The sequence below is a fragment of the Platalea leucorodia genome, assembly GCF_965183815.1.
Source record: "Platalea leucorodia genome assembly, chromosome: 7".
In the NCBI taxonomy this organism is placed as follows: domain Eukaryota; kingdom Metazoa; phylum Chordata; class Aves; order Pelecaniformes; family Threskiornithidae; genus Platalea; species Platalea leucorodia.
This window is the reverse complement of record NC_138829.1, coordinates 19,214,087-19,236,721: the sequence shown is the minus strand read 5'-3', so window position 1 is coordinate 19,236,721 and position 22,635 is coordinate 19,214,087. Positions and strand designations below refer to the sequence as shown.

At 37.3% G+C, this 22,635-nt stretch overlaps 1 protein-coding gene across 7 annotated transcripts in view; it reads right to left on the bottom strand.

The window, feature by feature from the left end:
- The window catches only part of RPS6KA5 (ribosomal protein S6 kinase A5), an 84,156-nt gene that overhangs the window by 34,809 nt on the left and 26,712 nt on the right, over nt 1–22,635 (bottom strand). For 2 of the 7 annotated variants that reach the window (XM_082318417.1, XM_082318416.1), the window contains 2 exons: nt 18,592–18,707; nt 17,732–17,839 (listed from right to left, as the gene is read on the bottom strand). In XM_082318417.1, coding sequence (XP_082174543.1) covers nt 17,732–17,839; nt 18,592–18,707 — 224 coding nt within the window. Of the gene's footprint in view, nt 1–8,374; nt 8,490–10,682; nt 10,703–15,921; nt 16,005–17,731; nt 17,840–18,591; nt 18,708–19,221; nt 19,318–22,635 lie in introns of those variants that run through there. The other 5 variants (XM_082318418.1, XM_082318422.1, XM_082318420.1 and 2 more) reach the window with 5 other exon arrangements.

The window sequence follows — 22,635 nt, the reverse complement described above, 5'->3', positions numbered from 1 at the left end:
AGTTAGCTGCAAATTCAGCAAATCATCCGCAAAATTATGTCTTTTTTGTCTCCATGTGGTATAACAAGGCTAGGCTACAAGTTATACAGTGACAAGAAACAGACTGGGGAGTTGTATATGAATGTATACAGTGGTACAGCAGAACCCTTATGATCTCAGGTACCTTTTGCTGCTGAGAAGGCCCACTAAAAACATTTCAAAACATGCAGAATTATTAGTAGTAGCTTTTGTGAGGAACTATTACAATCCTTACTATACATAATTGGCAGTTCTGATTTGCAATTATATTTACTTTTTACCTTTTTTACCTTTTACAATCATTTTAGCTTTTAATATGAAAGATGGAATTCCTGAAACAATATTTGAAAATAAGTTTTATTTCTTTCTTAAATTCATGTCCGAGGTACTTTTTTGTCCCTTGTAAAATTCTGTGTTTAAAATCCCAAAAATAATTTTGGAGGTTTAAAAAATTGGTATTGTATCATTTAAAATAATTTCTTGTAATTGAATTTCAATATGAAAACCTCATACTGTGAGTCACAAACTGGTATTTATAAATTGAAAACACTCTGGGGTATGTTTGCAATGAGGTTTATAAAAAACCTAACTTCTAATCCACTGGATAGGTACTTGCATCCTTTAGCTCTTGCTTCCTTTTCAGTTTAGAAGTGGTCTACTGCTGAAGTTCAAGGCTGAACAGAGCCAAGAAGAAAGCAGATGATTATCACAAGTGGAGATCTTAGGAAGAAATTAAGTAGTAAATTGGAACTCAGCATTAGGGAGGAAAAAAAAAAAACAAAAATGGACCCACTAAGCATTTTCTTCATAATCAACACTGATTTGCCATTACGTATACTACCGGCATGTTCCAGTAGCCCTGTTAGAACCAGCTTATGACTGTTACAGGGTGACAATTGAGAAAAAACACTCCAATACCAACTATTTATAGTTTCTTATTTAACCACACAAAAAAGCCCAGAGACCTATAGCACTCCCCAGAACATTAATAAAGTCAACTGTCTGACTCAACTACAAATTGACACAGATTTGCCTTCATAAGATGCTGGAGAAAGTCCTGACTTCAGACAGCTGAAGTCACAAAATCTGGATACTTCTTTGTTAGACACCTCCATTTATGTTGCGTTTTATTGAATTACAAGCCCCACCAACTACATCTAGATGTTACTTACAGAGCATAGTTGTTACAGTATTAAGTTTCACTAGGAGCAATTACGTAAATTTGTCATTGTTAAAGATGCCTCTTACAGGGAGCCACCAATAGTCTTTAGTATTATGCATTACATGTGGGTTTAAAACCATTTTCAAGGAATGTTACCTCCAATAACAGTTTCGGTTTTTGTCCCATTCTGGGCTTCCCAGTACAAGAGAGATGTGGACATACAGGATAGAGTCCAGCAAAGGGCCACTAAGAAGATTAAGGGACTGGAACAGATGAGGAAAGGCTGAGGGAGCTGGGACTGTTCCACCTGGAGAAGGGAAGGCTCAGGGGGATCTCATCAATGTGTACAAATACCTGAAGGGAGGGTGCAATGAAGGGGGAGCCAGGCGCTTTTCAGTGGTGCTCAGTGACAGGACCAGAGGCAATGGGCAGAAACTGAAACACAGGAGGTTCCCTCTGAAACGGTTTTTTACTGTGAGGGTGACGGAGCACTGGCACTGACTGCCCCGGGAGGTGGTGGAGTCTCCCTCCTTGGAGATATTCCAAAGGCTTCTGGACATGGTTGTGGGCACCTGGCTCTAGGTGACTATGTTTGAGCAGGGGGGCTGGACCAAATGTCCTCCAGAGGTCCCTTTCTACCTCAACCATTCTGTGATTCTGTGACAAAAAGTCACTGTAAGTTGTATTTCACTACTTATTTGTGAAAGCACATTGCGCTCACAAATCAAGTGTGCAGCCCTCCCCGAAAATTTCAAAAACCACAACCAAACCCCATTTTGTATTTTGCCCCCCCCCCAATTTACTTTTCGTTCAACTTTATAACATGAATCCAAATTCTAGAATCCACATTATTAATACTTTCATGTTATGAGATGTAAGACAAGAAAGGACGTTATTAAACAACAACTGAACTTGGATTACCTACATGTGAATTCTCAGTCAACATGCACATCTTGCAAATACTCGAGCTTAAGAATTTTTTACATAACACAGAATGCTCATTTTCTTCCCTTACTCAGCATGCACGCCTTAAACATTGCAGTTCCCTCTTCTGAGTGGCAGAACAGCAAGCAATCAGACACCAACTGCAGGGAACAGAAGTGTAGCTAACCCATCTCTAATAACTCAATGACAATATTGACCTTGCCTTTCAAAGAGTGTCATTATGTTTGTTCTCAATCAGCAGTGCTTCCATGTTTACAGATAACCTGGAGATAGTCTTCAGTCTTCTAGCACACAACACCTGGGTTTGATTTCTGCTTTTTCTTTACCAAGTTCAGCATCATTCCTGAACGTTTATGCAACAGCATAGCTTTTAGTAAACGTATACAAAGTGGCTACTTCAAACCGCTTAGCTGCTTAAGAGTGCAACTACTTTTCATGAAGCCACTGATACAAAGGGAATTTTGTTACGAGTTCTTGATCAGTGAACATAGATAGGTTCACCTGGACAGCCAGGCAGTTCACTTCATTAAACCATCCTTCTGTTAAATTACAAAAATAAGTTATATTCCCTTAACACTTACTCTTTGAGATGAGCTACACACTGACACTGGGGATGTGCCTATATGTATTACCAGGCTGTTTCTAATAAATAGTCTGGTACTACACACGGGGCAGACCTCTAACTTTTCCCGCTACGCTTACGGCAATATAAAAAAGATAGTGCACTGCCCCCTTTCCGAGTTCCTTGCAATCATTTGGACTGATCTGAGCATCCTAGTGAAGTGTAACTGCTTTAACTTGCCACGACACTTTCAATACCATGTCTATATGATCCCTGCAGCCTTTTCTCCAGATTACCTATTTTAGCATCCCATTTTCCTTTTCTTTCATCAAAAAGGAAATGGCATAATTTGTCTTCCAACCAGGAAATGTTGACAGCACCTAGCCACCGAGCAGCTCTGGGACAGAGAATTAGTATTCTGTGACTGTCCAACAGTGGCAAAAAAAGCAAGAGGAAGAAACTCCATTTCTCTGCAGAGACTAATCAAACTCACCACATCTACAGAAAAAGCCTGACTGACAGAGAAACAGTCACTACTATAGTACAAGGATGTATCCGTGAGAGCACACATCCTAGTCTACAGCAGTGCAAATTCAGTTTAGCAACATATGCAATGGTAGCTCAGACCGTTATTAAGTCTCATAACTGTTCAACAGGTCATAACAGGGTATGTGGGACAAGAACTGTAATTCCAAAGTGAACCACAGGAATTAGATGAGACTTCAGGAGAGCCAAGGAATCACACATGCACAACATACTCCTAAAAGGCTCACCTCTACTGGGCCAAACTGCCTTTTGGCAGCCAACTATTTGGACAAAGGGCTACTCCATTATGTCTGATTTAAGAAGCTACTGTGCTGGAAGGATGGTTTTAGTTTCCAGTGCCACAAAAAACTCACACAGCCCAGATGCACTGAAAATGTCTGATTCAATGTCCTAACACATCCAAAAGGGCATGGGAACTGGCCAAAGAAAGAGACAGCAGATTCAGGATGGATGTTTCCCAACACCTGGGGGGTGAAGGCCTGCATTATTTTATCACATGCACCCAAAGATCTGCATCTGAGAAGCGAACTGTGTTTTACTACTTGGCTGAAGACATCTTCAGCTAGGAGGACACAGGTAGACAGCTGTCTGAATGTCGGGGCCAAACTAGTATTCGTAAAGAAAAAAAGTCATCTTAGAGTAGAGGACAAGATCCCCAGGGACTGGTACATGGTATTATAACTCCTTCAATAAGCAGAGAACATCATCAATTCAAGGGCTCAAAAAAACCAAGTTAACCATGCCCTCTGGAAACAGAGATCTGCATAACTGGAAAGTGCATCTTGTGATTGTCATGCTTACTCATAGCATGGCAGACAAGGCATCCAAGTCAGCTTGAAGGAAAGTATAGAGAAGAGCTTTCGGAGATCCAAAGCAGCCCCAGAGCAAAAGAAGATGACCCACATTGAAAGGTTCAAGACTCAAGCAGGCAAGGGCTGATGTGATGAGTACCTCCTGAGACAATGGTGTCATCAGTATGTTGCTGCTGAGTACTAAAGAAAATAGGATTTTTGTTTAGACTTCTGCAGGTAACTAAAAGTTACACCAAGACAAACATACAATCCATACACACATCAAGCACAAAATGCACCCATCTGTTGCCAAATTGGCTGTTTGTACAAGAGCTAACTGGAGCATGCCATTTGACCATTGGAAAAATGGGAGCAAAAACAAAGAAAAAGATCAAATGAAGTCTTAACCCGCAAGATTTTGTTTCGGAGGCCTTGGGAATAACACACACACACATCAAAGCAAAGCACCCAAACAAAAACATGAAAGAAGACTACAGAGGTGTGAATGCTGGGAAGGGTGAGTTGAGATAAAGCCAGCCAACAGAATACTAACATAGGTAAAAAAAATGAAAAAAAACCCCACACCTGCAAAGAATAACCAGATGCTCCATCTAGAGTACCTGGCTCAGAATACTGAGGCATATTCCAAGTACGCTGTTCTATACGTGTGCATCAAGCCTAAGGAGAGCATCTATTTGCCTTACAAATACGGCTTTGGGAAAATGCTTCAGAGCTTGAGCATTTGTGATTTTACCTCCAAAGTGTGAATGCAGATATAGAAAGCACTCAAGTGTCTTAAGACAGTCATTCTGCCATTTGAAGACATATTATTTAATGTTTAAATATATGGCCTTTGAAATGCTTCTTCAATTTGACGAATTGCATTCAAACAACACGTGTCACTGCTCCAACAGACACTTGGGTCCTACAGTCCTACGGCTTATTTTATTCACAACAGTCTTTGTGCAAACATATTTTAGCCAGAGGATTAGCCAAGTATTCACTGAAGCCATTCTTTTCAGCATTCACAATTAGGACCCACTTCTCCAACTACATGAAAGGTCACCTTTGAAACAGAACAGACTGTTTCTGTTCTCCAACTACTTAATGCACAAATACTTTGTTCTTAACTGAGCTGGACTACTACCCTGAACATCAGATATGACACATTCTGAAACCATACTACTATCATATTCCTTCGAACGATGAAACTTGACTCCTTAAATGAATTTTGCAACTTAAAAAAAAAAAAACAACCAACCAAAAAACCCCAAAAAAACCCCCACACCAACCCAAAGCTAGTCTTCTCTAAATGTTCTTTAATAGTGCATGTGTTCTCTAATAGGAATTCCTTGCTAATAGAAGCAATAGTAGGTTATGGTCAAAAGGCTTGGTTAAACTGTAATCTCTAGTGTAAGAATTTCAAGAAATGGAAATTACACAATATTAGGGAAAGGGCACTTCTCAGCTATTAAATTGGCTTGCACTTTAATTTCATTGCATTCTGTATTCATATAAAATATTCTAGGAACATAATCAAATAGCTTAAGAATTACTCCTTTAGTGTAATCAACATTAAATCAACATTAAATCAACATTAAATCAACATTAAAGAATGACAACAAACAAAAACCTAGAAACACTAAGTGCTGTTGGGCCAAAAAAACACAAAGACAACCTCTAGAGTTGGAGAGTCAGAGTTGCAGTCTCTGGTGGCATGTATTTCATCTGTCAGCAACAACTCTGTGACTGAGTAGCACCTAGTGACACAGAGCAAGAGGGTGCAATGGAACAGAAGGGAACCAGGTAGCCAGAAGCTCACGGAAGGCACCGAGGGCTGCTCTCAGGACTGACTCTCTGCAAGTCCACTGAAACATTCTCCAATCCAGACAAGGATTACTTACTGGTTCTTGTCACATTTTTGTTACGGAGAAATAATAGAATTACTATGCATGTTTTGGCTGGGTTCTTCCGCAGATTTCAGCAACATTCTTATGAGATTCCTATGCTTGTCCATACATGTGAGGTGGCAAATTAAATTGCTTCATTCACTTAATCTGACCTCATCATTACGAAGGTTGCAAAATGTTATGACCTAGCAAGACAAGAGGAATGCCTAACTGTTGTTAGAGGTACTCTGAAATTGCATAGCAAGTTTAAACAAGGTTTTTAATCTACTACAGATATGGTCTTTCTACTTAAAGTCAAGGACAATTCCTCCTTATTGCATGGGTAGTAAAATTCTCCATACCAACTTTCAGATCAGGTATATAGATGAAAAATCAAACTGACAAAAATCATAGTTTAGCTAAAACTCTGCATATCTCTTCCTTCTCTTTAAGCAATCGCCTAACAGGTTATACTTCATGTGAATGTGTACACCATGTAAGTCACATGAACTACTACTACGTTTCCAACTTCTATAAAATACTCAGGGCTGCAAGTAAAATTCACCACTCTTCTGCGAAAATGCCTCACAATATATTAGAAGCAGTCTCCATGTAACATATATGACAAAAAGAAAGCCAGTCTCCAGAAGATTTAAATTTTCAAACAAACCTTTTGGAACTGGTAAAGTTACTATCAATACAAAGACCATGCTCTGAGTTCTATTTAGTGAATAAACATTCTAGCATGTGAAAATCTGTAATCTTGATTGTTATTCATATAGTATTTACAACCCAAGTTTTCTTCTCTGATGAAGGGTAAATTGTCTTATATTACCAGGTGCATGGCATGTGGTAATTTCTTGGGAGATAAAGATGCAAAAAAAAAAGATGTCTTTGCACAGAGATGAGACTCACAATTGGGAAAGGGATCACATGGAGTAGAAATGAACAACAGATGTTAAAATTTCTTTGACACCACAGTATTGTAATTCTTGCACAAGATGGTGCATTTCCAACTTATGTTCTAGAGTAAATAAGATCTGCAGGGATGCTGTGCTTTTGGCTCTCAAGAAGTTCAGCCGAGATGATTGCTTGCTAGATACCACAAACTACAAGGAGGAGAAACACACAGAGAGAACCTTGATCCTTGAAGTCATTAATGTTTCCTAGGTACATCAACCAATCTCTAATGAAGGAAATCAGAAGCAGCTGATCTCTCCTGCAATGAGAGATCAATGTAGAGATTGGGGGACAAGAGGTTGGAGTACAGCCCTACAGAAAGGGATCTGGGGGTTTTGGTTGATGGTAAACTCATCATGAGTCATCAGTGTGCCCAGGTGGAAAAAAGGGACCAACCATATCCAGGGTGCATTAAGCACATCATAGCTAACAAGTCCAAGGAAAAAAAAAAAAAAAAAAAAAAAGATTGAAAGATTGTCCTCCACTATGTAAGAAGGATATAAAAATATTAAAATGAGTCCAAAGGAGAGGAACAAAGATGGTGAAAGGACTGGAGGGCATGACTTTTGAGGAATGGATGAGGATACTAGGTTTGTTCAGCTAAGTGCAGAGGAGATGGAGAGGTAACTTTATTGCTGTCTACAATGTTCTCATGATGGGGAGCAGAGAGGGAGGTGCTGATCTCTTCCCTCTGGTGTCCAGTGACAGGAAGCAAGGGAATGGCTTAAAGCTGCATGAGGGGAAGTTCAGATTCCATATTAGGAAAAAAATTCTTCACTGAGAGGGTGATCAAGTACTGGAACAAGGTTGCCCAGAGAGGTGGTAGATGCCCCATCCTTGGAAACATTCAAGGCCAGGCTGGATGGGGCTCTGAGCAACCTGATCTGGTTGAAGATGTCCCTGCCAACTGCAGGGGGGATGGACTAGATGACCTTTAAAGGTCCCTTCCATCCCAAAGCATTCTATGATTCTATGAGGTAGTCATGGCCCCAAGCCTGTCAGTGTTCAAGAAAGTATTTGAAAAACCGTCTGAGATACATGGTTTAACTTTCAGGTGGCCCTATGTGGAGTCAGCAGTTGGACTCTGATCCTTGTAGGCCCCTTCCAACTCAGGATATTCTACAACTCTCTGATGCAATGAGACTGGAGCATAGCACGTTTCAACTGTGCCAGAAAACATTTCCCTGATGTACAAAAAATCTTTAGGTATACAGAATGCTTTACAAGCCTTTACAAAACTAAAAAAGGGACTAAATACAGCAGATTCTTCGAGAAGATTTGGCCTTGCCAGGTATTTCTGGTATCTGCAGAAAGACTGCTGTGAATTGTGCTGGATACTGTCACAGACTGCAAGGTTATATTGGATAAATCCAGAACTGCTTGTGAAGTTCCTCAAATGACTGTTTCCTTTTGTGGTATGATTACCAATATACTAACTGTACCTAAGAAAAATTCTATTTCTTAAGTAGTGCTTCATACAAATTCTGAACAGGAAACCCACAGAACAATTTCTATGACTTCTCATATCCTTCTTCTCGCATGGTCTTAACTTCGTGTGGTGAAGTCTGCTCCTTCTTTTGCATCAGCTACAAGAGTCCAGCAGAAGAAAAGTCAGTCTGCTCAAACAAAAGATATACAATAGATTGTATCATTCTGTTTTGAAGGTTCAATGACAGCAACTAACATCCCTAGTATGCTCTTATAAAGGCTTTAGTAAAAAAATTGCTTGGGAGAGCAACACTGTCCCAAAGGATACCGAGTATCTAACTGTATTAAACAGCTCCTGGCACTAATTTAAATTGAACATGCAGAACTCCCAGCACTCTTTGCATAAATACTTGTAACTGATACTTGGCTAGGACTTCACCAGTGATGAACAAGTCACCCCAAATGAAACCTGCATGTTACACTTCCACAGGTCTCACTCAAGAGGGTAAGGCAGAGAAGCAGACTTCAATTCAGAACTAGAAATGGCAGCAAGAGGTAATAATACTAGAAACACGCTAAACAGGCGGTGAATCCTCTGGAAGAATAATGCTAATGTGTTCTTGTGAGGCTCCTGCAATCTCTTAGTGTGCATATTTATCAGTATCAATATAATAGGAATAGCTTCAGCCACAATAGTATGGCAAATGGCCCTTTCATGGTTTTACCAATTTCTTAGTTAACAAGAAAGAACAAATTAAACAATAACTAAACTGTCCCTTCTAATAATTTTAATTTATTCAATGCATATTTGGAAATTGACAGAAGCATCATTCATTCTACTATTATTATGAGGTCATTGAAGAAAAAATTAATTAGTTGAGAAATAAGCAAATTCGGACAGTAAAGGCTAGAAAGGATATATTATACTACTGCATTCAGGAATGAGACTCAGACTTAACTAGGGATATAGGCCCACCTAAACAGTTTCACAGGTTATCAAATGAAATAATTTTCTTGTCCTTTCAACCGCAACATATAATCCATTTCTTAATCTCCTCAAATGCTTGAAGTGGTAGATCATTTCTAGGTATGAACAGATGCCAGTATTTGTACTGTGCTAGGGAAGTCTCACTGTTGCTTTTCATCTGACTAATCCAGGGAAATATGCTGGAGTAAAACTACTTTCCTTAACTGCTTCTACCTCTAAACAAACATTTCAAGTCCAAAGTTGTCTTTCTTCCTTTGTTAAAGGAACTTCAAAGTCAAAGTTAACTTCCAGGTTACATTAATTAGACTCTTTCTGGGCTCTGTCAATACTGTAGCAAATAATATCAAATCAGAAATAAAAAAAAATACATAGCAGAATTTCTAGAATACAAGGTACAGTATCATTATTGTCACTGTTTTGTACAGCTGTGAGTGGATGTAATTAGAATTTGGAAAGCCATAACTTAGGTTTTGGCTACAAGCATAAATAGTGAAAACTTTCCTAGGATAACCATGTCAGGGCCCTGCGCTTATCAACAGGCTTGGCAACCTCTTTCCCCAATCCTAGGGGTGAAGACATCCATGCTCAAGACCAACGCTGACACAATGCAGCTGAGTAACCTGTGTGGAACCTTGCCAGGGGCCTCCTCCACCTTCAGATGGGAGCTAAAGTTCAGGCTCCCGTTCTTGATCCTTGTGTCAGCCGTGCTGCAGGTATGCCTGTGCTTGGCTATGTACCGCATTGATCCTGAGCCACCAACGTCAAATCCTGACTTGACCTCAAGCCTCCCTCCTCATGACAAGCTTGTCTCATAACCACTGGACTGTTGTCTAAGCCTGTCTTACTGCCACTAGACTTGCTCTGATCTTCTTGTTTGGCAACTGTGGGATTGCGCCACTGGTCAGTGAGCATACTGGTCCATGCCTGCCTTGCTGTCACCCTTAGCTCCCGGCTCGCACTAATGCGTCGAGCAGTCTCCCTGTCCTGCTGCTCCCTGACAAACTAGTCAAGAACCACAGTTCCTCTAGAAACAGACTGAAGAACTTAAGCAGTTGAAGAGTTCAGCAGTATCACACAGAGAATCTCATACGTCAGCTATCAGCAAACTGTCTATAAGCTACTGATTAAGTGAGCCATTAGAGTTCCCTTGGTAAGTATAAGGAGAAAACCAGGACCATAGGATAAATGAATACTGTCGTAAATGGAAATTTACTTGCAATGCTGTAGAGGCCACATAGCAGAGATGCTACTAACAAGCTGACCTGCTGAACAGACTTTGCATTTCAGGAAAATCACAAGAATGTAAAGCCTAAATTCCATGCAAAAACAGGCCTTGTACCTTCAGTGAACCTTAGAGGTCATCCTATCTGAAAGTGGTTTTATTGGTATTTACCTCAAAAATAAAAATGCACCAAGAAAAAACCTGTTTCCATAGAAATCAGATCTGTAACATTCTTCACCATCATTGTAGCTGTCCAGAGTAACAATAATTATAGTCTCAGTTTAGGAAGGCATATGAAAATTGACAGAAAAGCCCTCTCATGGTTCATATACATGACGTAGACTTAAAATGAAAAACAAAAATCCTGTTCCAACAAAGTGCATGCCAGACTGACTGGTTTCTTCTTTTTCCTCACACGCCCCCTCCCCCCCCAGTTTTAATTCTTTTGGGAGCCTTTTTGGTCATAATACCCAGACATAACGCTGGGTAATTAAGCTGTCCATATCAGAAAGAGTACAGCTTCACCTAAGAGATCTCTCAGCTGTAGACTGTTGCTTCTGTAGTTGTAACTTCTATTCAGGACCAAAACTATGATCTCTGTAGGAGACAAAGGAGGAAGAACAAAGACAGGGAAAATGTTTAGTGGTACACTAGTCAGACTGCTCTGCTGCATTTGACAAAATCATAGTGAAGACTGTAGTATGGAAGTAAAGTTTTAGACTAGACCAAGAACGGTTGCAATATGGCAGATGAAAGGTCCACTAGTTTGAAATGTCATCTCAAGAAGAATTAATACAAAAATAAATTTATAAAGTCATCTGAAATTAATTACAGATCCTATCCTAGTGGCTGTTCCTACTTGAGGAAGCCAGTTAAGGCAAAATACCATGTTGGTTACTATACCTCATGCCAAAGCTAGACACACTAATGACTTCTGCTTCCAAAACAGACATGGAATCAGGCTACTGAATTTTTCAAGCAAGAATGAGATTTGCCTGCCAGCAGCTGCCACCAGAACAAGCACTTAAAAGAGAGCAAGAGCAGCTAAACCTGGTACTGCATACCAGCCAAGAAACGTGCGACCTTTACAGCTGTGGCCCCAAAACATAACTCAATGCAAGGCTAAGCCCTCATCTAATGTCGAGTGGAGGTTCAAGAAAACCTTTTCACAGATTTACACAACGGCTATTTTTGCTTTCGCAACGCAATGCAATTGCAATTCTGCAAGGAATTCTTTAAACCAGATCCTGATAATGGATTTGTAAAGCAAATAACTAAGAGAAAAGAAAACAAAAGTCTCAGTTCTGCAGGCAAAAAAATTCAGAAACAGCACATTATTGTGTGGGAGGAATGCAAGTATGTACCACTGTCATCTCGGATGAACGTTTTGTACTAGGTTCTTCTCAAAATTCCAATTTTTGGAAGACTTGTTTTCTGAAGCATCTTCTTTTGAGAAGAGAGAGGTAACAGTACCAAAAGAGAGAATAATGGTATACAAAGCAAAACCTCAAAAAATCCTCTTTCTTCAAATAAAGACAAAATTATAAGGCATAAAAGAGTACTGATTCTAGGAAGAATTCTACTAGCTGCCACTGCAAGCCTTCAAAAATTTATTTTTAAAAAAGAGAATGTAAAGCGTAGGAGATGCTAAATAAACATTTATAGTATCAGAGAGCACCAGATGTAAAAGGTAGAGGAGTAGGAGCGGACAATTTTGCTCAAATGCAATCCATCTCATTTTAAATTCATTTCATATGGCCATGAATCTCTGGTCATGTAAATTTTTCACACCTAGTTGCCCAAGGTTCTTTGAAGTTAGGTATTCACAGTAATTCAAGAGGTAAAAAGATCTATGAGAAAAAAAGACTGATGAGGATGGCAGCATTTGCCCTTGAAAAGTTAGGTTTTTTCCCTTGGAAAACAGAAACAGAATTTTCCTGAGTTGACTAGCAACATGTCGAGGACATGGTATAGTGGTGGACTTGGTAGTGATAGGTTAACGGTTCGACTCGATGATCTTAAGGGTCTTTTCCAACCTAAACGATTCTATGATTCTAGGATTCTATATTATTCTAAGATCCGATAGAAGATACCAGGCTATTTAACACATAGATTGGTATTTCTCCCCAAAATGTGATTTTTAAGTGGTATGTTACAATAAGAAAACACTATCCTTAGAGCAGTCACCGTAAGAAATCATGATCTGTCTTGCAAAAAATTCTTAATGGCACTTTGCGATTTAGGCATTAAAATCTGGACAGAATGCATTTTGTGCTCCAGTCTTCTGCCTTACTGCTCCATGCTGGGAAAACACAATAATCTTTGTGATAAGCATTGAAAAAGGATACCTCTTGGGCTAAGGCACGAAAAGTCATCTGATCACTGATGACGTGGTTTTGCAATTAAACAACCCCAGTTTAGTTATGTGCCTTTAGTGTGTTTGGTATGTTCTCAATATTCAATTTCAGGACACTTAAAACACCAACAGAAGTACATCAATTAAAGCAAAAAGGTTTTGCCATTGTTTCATTTCCTTTTCCAAAATAAGGGAAATAATGACTAATTGTCCACATAAATCTATAACCAATGTTAACTTCCGTGGACTAACTTCACTATTCAGTTTACTCTTTCTTACTTTGTCCTCTTTGTAGAAATGTTAATCTACTCCTTATAACTGTGCTATGTCTACATCACTGAACAATCGTTTAACTAAAACACAAGCAGATATAGTAACAGTCATCCGCAGTATGGACTATTCTAACTCATCTTCACAAGAGAATGCTCAGTGTTCAGAGGACGCATTATCAAATTTCAATGATCAGACATTATCACTTTAATTGGACAATTATAAAAGGTCTTTTAAAGTTAAATGCACAGCTCATCTACCAGGTCACTTAAGTGGGATGACAGTTCATACAGCACTAAACAAGAGTCAAATTGTAGTCACTTCCCTGTTCTGGACTACCTTTAAACTGCTCTAAGAAAGTATATGAATCTCTTCCTACTTCATCTACTAAAATCCATAGTGGACTAACCACCTTTTTATAATTTTTCCTTTAATGAAATTTCCTTTAAAATCTTTTAAGATTACATACTCATTATCTTTCAAAAACAAAATGTTCACTCAATAACTAATAAATGAAAACAAACAACAATTCAACAGTGAAATGCATCTGACAGTTACAACTAAATTTGCAACTCTGATCAAGAGATTTTCAGATGGGAAAACAATAATGTATCTGAACTATTCATTCTCCACATCAGACAGAAGTACACAGATATCTATCCAACTGACTTAGATTACAATTCAATCATCCCTCATACAGAATATCTACTCTTATATTATTTATTACTAAGGCATTTGTATGCTCTCAGATATATTGTTTGAAGACTGACAATGTTCAGTATTTACTATATAATTTTTTTTAAACTTCATTAAGCAAACACAAAAGCTTCAAAACAAACTTAAGCTAATGCAGAAGACGTGTACCAATGCAGAAGAATTGAGCATTTCGCTATACTCTGGAAGAAAGTGTACTTTACAGGATATAATTAACAAGAAAAATGTTAATTGTTATACATGGTCCAATAGATTTCTACTACAATAATTCAATGAACATATTCAGATTATGTTTTCTAAGACATAAAGATCTCCATATATACTAAAGTATGATTTTTAGTGTAGTTACAGAACTAAAGGATATGTGAGGGGGAAAAAAGATTAAAAAAAATGAAGGAGCATTTTAACAATAAACATTAAAATGAAGACCAGACCTGATGACTAGATTAAACTGACATTGACCAAATCGAAACAATTCCAGCATACAACTAGAGCTATTAATGAGATAAAAAGATGAAAACATGCCTAAGCTACCAATCCAGAAGATAAAGACACTACACAAGAAATAAGATGGCAAAAAAACCCCCAACAACTTAGTGGTTTTGGTTTTGTTAAAGGTAAGTGAAATGCAAGACTTGGGGGGGGGGGGGGGGGGGGAAGCAACACCGAACTGATTGCACTTATGCAATCAAAACAGCATTGAAGTTTCAATACAAAGTCTGTCAGTCCTATCAATTCCCCGCTCCCCCAATAATAATTTGTATTAATGTCATGTGCAAATATATTCTACATCCCAGTTAGACAGCTCAACTGAGATGCATGAAAGCATAAGGCTAAAAAGTGTCTTTTTTTACCCTGATTTTCTTTGCAATTCAGTTGAGAGTTAAAAATCAGAAAGACTAGCCTTAAATTCATCACGGGGCTAAGAACGCAACTGTCATAAAACTTAATACTAAAAAGGCACTACTTATTTCAATCTCTTAATCTTTTACCTAATCCCGTTCTACGGTTAGGCTAGTCAAACTGTAGGTCTTCATGAGATATTAAATAAAATTTGAATATCAGAAGTCATTTCGTACCTAAATACCTTATTAAACTACTTTATTCCAATCAGGTTATTTCTTCTTTTTGCATGCAAATACAAGCATACGGACTTCATTTTGGAGATAAAACAAAGGCAAAACCAGACTGCCATTTCACTTGTACAAGACAAATTTCAGTTTTTAGTGAAACAGTAGTATAAAATGCTTTAGAGCTCTGAAAATTGCACTGCTTTCAGCTTGGATTTGTAGTTCTTGCATGTTATAAGCCCTTTCACATAATAATTGTATAACAAAGAGGATACTTGACAATGCGCTCTTCACACTCATGCTTCAGTAGCTACATGGCAGAAATCAATAGGTTTCTTGTTTTCCTGGAAGTCACATGTATTTGCTTCCTTTCATTCAAATAGTGCTTAGGAAAAGCAGCTTCCCATCTTTTCATTGTTGAATAGTCAATTAATCTGCTATAGTTTTGATAGGCAAGAAACAGTACACTCTCTTTATTATAAAACAACTTCTGTTAGATTCTAGGCTTGCTCAGGTACCTGGAAATATTTAACAACCATCAGATTAAAGCAGGGATAATGAAAACATTGAACTATGATGTTTCCTAGCAAGTATCCCTAACTACAAAACCATCCAAAATTCGTAAATACATGGTAAAGAATTCTCTCTGATAAGAATTCTAAACATAGTACATGCTTGTAATTGATGATAATTTTTATACATTCTTAATAACCTAAATATATCTTGTTTCAGAAAATACAATCCAAAGAGAGGGGTTACTAGAATAAATTCCAATTACATAAGTATACTTTCCTAATGGCAGAGTTCTTGCAAGAAGCAGGGTGGGCCAGGGAAGAAATGTAAAGAAAGGGGGAGAAAGGAAAGCATACTGCTCTGATTAAATTGCAAACGCTACACTCTTTTTACCTGACTTACGCAGTTGTGTAATTTTATTTAAAAGTGCTACCCAATGAGCATGAAAACAAATATAGAGCTATGCAGTTATACAGGCAAATTTTACCTCTTGTACATTGGTTCAGAAGTGCAAGTTAAGTATCTTTTGTAATGTGACATGTAAGTGTTCTAGTAGTAGCTGGATTGTCTACAGAGAATACAATATAAAATGTCAATTTCTATGTGTAAATGGGTCATTCTAATCATGTTTAGGTTCAGTAGCTAAATTACAATAGCACACATGAAAACTGTAGTCAAGTGCAGACAATTTCTTAGATTTTGAAAGCAAACAATACAACTGCTATTACTTTTTTCCTTAAAAGAAACACTAGAAATGTTGAACATTTTTGTCAAGGAAGACGAATATAAAATGTGGAGGAGAATATGAGAAAAAAATATGGTTAAATGAAAAGATTTCTGAGGTATATACTGAAAACAGAATGGATTAGAGTCAGAGGAACAAACATTAAACGACCAAGCAGCAAGACTGCTTTATTTCATGACTGGAATGAGGAATCCGATTCAGAGTGTGGGAAAAGCAGACAGGCATCTCTGATGCTTATCCAAGTCCTCCCCTTTCCTTGCACTGCTTGTAAATGATGTCCCAAAGGTGAGCACAGATGAGAAATAAGTATACTTCCTAAAACCATCTGTTTCGAGACTTAAAGAAGGTCCTGATTCATTACAACATTCTTATCCCAGGGAAGATTTCATCTTCATTCAACTTTAGCTCAAAGGCTGGAGGACTGCTCCTTTTCTCTCCCATCGGTGCCGTAATACCATTCCATGTACTTTACTTTGTCTCTTGTGCCCAGCACAGCTTCTCTGACAACTCTAAGCAGGTCCTACTCTCCCTAGCCACACCTTTTACTATCATTCTTTCCTGCTAAAAACTGCATCTCTCTGTACTTCCTCTCTTGCACTGGTCTGGCAATCCCTTGTCATGCCAGTTGAACCTCCTCTTGGTTTCACGTTATAATTTAAAAGGAATATACTGACATTATCTGTACTATTTCCCTGCTTCAGAAAGTAACATTTCATATCTCTTAAAATGGTACCTCCCAAATCCTACCAGACTCCATTTGAAATGCAAATATTCTAGAGGAAACTACCAGTTATCTATTTTTAGAAAACCCCTCTGCTTCTTCTAACAAAGACTTTTAGATCTGCAGTCCCAGATTTCAATACCTCTGATACCTAAAGTGAAAGCCAAAAAATAGCCATTTTAAAATTCTCTCAGAAGTAAAATCCTGCACAATTTTGACTCTCTGAAATCTAAAAAGCATATTTGAAGACAAAACTGTACCTTACAAATACTTAACAACTAACATCAACAGTCAGAGATCACTATGTTAGGTACTATGCACATATTTAATAAGAGATAAGCTTTTATCCTAAAAGCTTGCAATTAAGCTTATCAAAAGTGACACAAAGACATGAGAAAGAGACAAGGTAATAATACATTAATTATTATTAGCATAAAGAAGAGTCATAGCATACCATTTGCCTAGTCACTGCAAAGTATTAGCACAGTCAAGCATTTTTAAAAAGGCATCTGAAAATTATAATGTAAGTGGCTTTTCAGACTTCTGTGGATCTCTCCTTTTTCACATAAAGGGCAGCAGGAGGGAGCATGAAGGCATTTCAGGGAAAACTAGAACAGACAAAAATGTCTGACAACACTGGCAGACCAAAGACCAATGAAGTGAAAGCTCAAAACCCAGTAAAACAGACTACTAGATTTTGTTCTATGAAGTAAGAGTCTAGAAAGCAGTTTTTGTCTCCTCTCAAATGTGTTTATGATTTCAATGAGACAGAATCTGACTTTGTGATCGTGCTGGATTCTGTCCACACTTACTGGAGATTCAAATACTCACCTCATCAGTAAGAAACTCCTTACTCAGACCAAAGTCTGTCAGCACCACATGGCCATCAGAATCAAGGAGAATATTCTCAAGTTTTATATCCCGATATATAATCCCCAACTGCAAACAGAATACAAGAAAAAGTATTTCCAAATCAGTGTAACCACATCAAGGAGACATTGTTGAATGCATTTAAAGAACAATTTGGACAATTTTAAAATGCCTTGAAAGAAATAACTTTGAGCAACTTAAAAATTCTCAGAAATTACACTGTGCATTAATGTCTTAAAATTTAAAAGACATACTATATCCTTTGAATCTAAAAGTGACTGAATACTTGCTGTTCAGTGCAAAACTCAGTTCAGCTTTCATTAAGAATGAAAATGGATGCGTCTGTAATATGTTCTAGACCATACATGCATGCTTGTAGTCTACAAATCTACTTACTACCTCTGAAAACTGTAACACTTTTCATGTCTACAGTTGTGCCAAAATTTCGGAACTCTGCTGTTTAATTGTATCAAAACAAGGACAACTGAACAACGGTGCAATTCAAACACTCTTCATGCTGAGTACAAATTAGTTTTACTGACAAACACCATTTCATAAGGATTACTAAAAATTAACAATCATCTGTCAATAACAACACTCTTCACAATGTAGACAGAAACTTGTACCCTTAATCTGGTGCACATGAACAGACACTTCATTGGGAAGTATTTCTAATTATACAACTAATGTCCCATTGCTAGATGAAGTTACTTTGAATTTAAAACAATCTAAAAAAATAGTTCTCCTTGCTAACTTTATATGATGTGAAAAGAATACAGTTGTAGCTCTACAAAATCAGCACTAGGATAATGTCACTTTACCTTGTGGAGATGTTCAAGTGCCAAAACAATTTCCCCAATGTAAATCTGCACCTCATTTTCTGAGAATCTCTCTCTGTGTGAAAGGTGAGTAAACAATTCTCCTCCATTTATATAGTCTAAAAAGTAGAATAAAGAACCTTTTAATTTCACTTTCTGACAACTTAATTTTCTTATTGGAACATTAATAGGTACTTTGTAAGTTATTAAATAAGATGTTCTGGGATAAGATGCTTTTACTTTATTGTAATTCAGTAATATTTCATCATGTTGTACAACACTCAATTTCTTTCTTAGAGGACTGACAGAAGAACACAACCAACTTTTAAATAAGCAGCAAAACCATAAAATAAGCCTAAATATCCATAAATTATAAAGATGAATATTTTTTGCAAAATCAGTCTTTTAGTTATTCAGGAATATGAATAGAAAGGAGTACAAATGATATTACAAACAGAATACTTGTACACTCTTATGAAATACTTAAGAGCAACAAGGCAGACTGACATAAAGAAAGGCAATTCAGAAAACAGGTATTGGGTAAAATAATCAACTATGGGCAATTACAAGTTTTACCCTTTGCAAGGGGAACTTTGATGGCAAGAGTTACTGGAGGAGATTATTTCCACATACATTCCCTCATGGAAACCACACTTTCATTCTTTGCAGGCTATGACACAAGGGTTATCCCACAGTTCGGGGCGCAGGGTGGGTGTAATTATTACAACAGAGCTCCGCTGCAACACAAACACATTTTAGAGGTAGAGCTGTTTATGCTAGCAGTGTACATTAAAGCCATGAATTTGCAACCCCACAGCCACCATATTGTATTTGAGGTCTACATACACAGGGCAGGGAACACGTCCCACATCATCTTATTCAAGATTTTTTTGGATATGGTTTCTACAGATTCACTGGTGTAATACATAAATCCATGAAAAAGGTCCAGTCCTGTTATAACTAAGTTAATACTTTGAAGGAGAAAGCATATATACAAATTATAGATATTCTGATCTCTCTCCTCCTTTTAGTTCTCCAGCTCTCTGTTTGGGAAGGAATATTAGTGGAATCAAACACTGTGAGGAAGATTATTTATCTAGATCAGTAAGCATATGAAAAATATTATAATAAAGTATAAATAACCCACATTTTACAATTGCTTCCTTCTTCCAAGAAAACTTCAGCATTCTCATCATGGAGAAAACAAAGATAACACAAACAAATTTTTTAAATATTTCTAATCAGAACTGCTAACTTAGCCCAAGGTAAGAACTGAATTCTAACACACTGTTCTAAGGACCGTGACAGATACAAACCAAAGCTGCCACAGGAGTGGCAGAACAAGCCAAATTCTATTCAGGTTGTAACGCTAACCACAGCCCAATGTAACAACCAGCCTTCAAATTCTTGATGCTAGATCAAATGCACCACTGACACAAGGGCGGGGAGGGGAATCAATTACTTCAATATAAACTCCATCTGACAGTTCAGCTTTTTTTTTTTTTTAAAGTATTAGTAGGTTAACCTGATGTGACAAGCTTTGCATAGAACTGCTACCCACATGGATACAATACTTTGTTCTTTCAATCATAGCTTAAAGTCAACCTAAAAACTGGAATCAACTCCAAACCCTGTATTCTGGAAATTTGGCAGACGAGCAACTGCATGTCTGCACTTGATCCAGACTAAATTCACATGGCTATGTAATCTGATGGCACAAAGAATTGTATTAAATACTGTACTGAGGCTCCAATTCTAAAACGTCTTGAAACTGAAAGGACATGTTGCTTATACACCACATTCATCTAGGTATAAAAACAAAGGCAGAGACTGGTTTCCCCAAAAATTCAGAAGCCTCTGGAACACAAATTCCAAAACTAAATCAAAGAAGTGGTTTACAAAGATTTACATAATGAGACATAAAAAATTTGCAACAAACAGTTGGGTTTTTTTTGTTAGGGAGGGTGTGAAGCCCAGTTGAATTATAAAGTAGCTTTAGGCCATGTTAGGTAGAAGAGATTTTCGCTGTTACAAAAAGTGATTAAAAGAAATTTTTAACGCCCCTCTAATTATTCCCATTTTCTGCTAAAAAAAAGAAGGAAAAAAGGACCTTTCTGGCCCCAACTGATATTCTGAGAATGGATTCATGTAGACTTTGTGGGAAAGTGAAAAACAAAACAAAAAGCCTTTAATTATACATCAGCCTTGAATTTCTTGCTTTAACCATCACCTCAACATTGTGTTATGGTGGTCATGTGCCTACTCTTCACCATCTGCTATGTAATGTTCTTCAGAACTACTGGCCTCCCTCCTCCTTGGCTCTTATGAGAATATAATGTCAAGCTTTTAATTTTCCCTTCATATGTTTTTCTGGCCTTCTAATTATCCTTGTCACCTAAATTTCTCCATTACTATGTATTTATTTTTAGGTAACTACATCCATCTCAGGTGTGAGGGGTTTTTTTTGTCTTGGTTTGCTGTTTGTTTCTTTTGTTTTTTGAAATATTTCTAACGGGATCTAAATTGCATTCTAGCCAAAAATATCTGGATTTAAAGAATGGTACTATAATATTTATAATACAGGTTCACATTTTGTCTCGTTTAATCTTTCATTTTTATTTTCTAAATTATTAATCAATAACTTAAATACAAAAAAAAAGAAACCTTAATTAGTAAAGGTTAACATCAAGGAATCACAAAGCTATCTATCTAGTTCTAACTTTTTCTTTGTCTCTTTAGCATTTTCCAGACTGTGACAACATTTTACATATTTCTTTAATGTCCTAGTCAGAGGAATTTATAAGAATCCACATTACAATTTTCAATTGTCATTTTCAAAAGGAATCCAGTGAACACTCCATTTAAGCTTGAGCTCCTCAGATACCCGTATTATCTCACTGTACTATATGAAACTAAGGTATGCGCATAGAACACCTTCCAAAGAATTGACAGACAGTGGTATAGATTCATATAACATTAATAAAATTTTATTAATTTAATGTCTAAATCCGTCTGTTAATAAAAGGTTCAATACATGGAAGTTATGAGCTAAAAGGAATCGCAAAACTTGTACTTCAATTAAAGGACCATTTACTTCTTCAAATAATTAACTTCAAAAACGTATTCTGCATCCAAGCATTAACTTGATCATTCATTTTCCAGTTCTTTTAAAATACTCTAATAATCAGTCTTGAAAAATTGATTGTAGTTTTATTACAAATACATCTTATATACCAAACACAAAATTTGCTGCTGATCTGAAAGGTAGAAATATTTCTAATTTTAGAGTCGTGCGAAGCCTTATGAACAAGCTCTACTTTCAGCACAGAAATGTATGATTTTGGATTGCCTCTTAACACACAAAAATTGAAACATGCAAGTATCTCAATACTCAAAGATCAAATGGTTTCATAAAAAAAAGTTTTGGCAGCAAATGCTTCCTGAAGCAGTAAGGTTTAGAGTTTATTTTAATACTCTTTTCCCGCTCCTGAAGTAAATGTTCCTCGTTATCAGGAAAAATCCTTAATCTTCCTGAGAAAGACATGACTCTTCAAAGGCAATGAAACTGGGGAATAAAGTAAAAGGAATATAACTCCTTAATGTCAGAGTCTTTCCCCAAAACATTACTGTCCTGAAAAAGGACAGTGGTAGGGAATAGAGACACGCACATACGGAAGTCACATCTGAGTTGAAAACCCTAAGAAAGTACCTGATCAGTCTTCTGCCAACCTTGCAAATGCTACAGAAATAGATGTGGTTCTTCACATCAAAATGGAAAGCAAAATGGCAAGGACAGAAGTGGAATGAAGAATGCTCTGATAAGGCTTTCTGTACAATAGTTCATTATCAAGCATCTCTTGTAAATGGAGATTTACAAAAGTTCCTGGTAGAACTTACCAAAATGAAGTATCACAATGCATAAAACAAGAAACTGATCCACAATACAAGTATTTTCACCAGCTTTTTACAGCAGGAAACTGTACCAACTTGTAGATTCCAGTGTTGTAAGCAATTTGACCAGAAATAAATGAAAGCACAATCATCTTT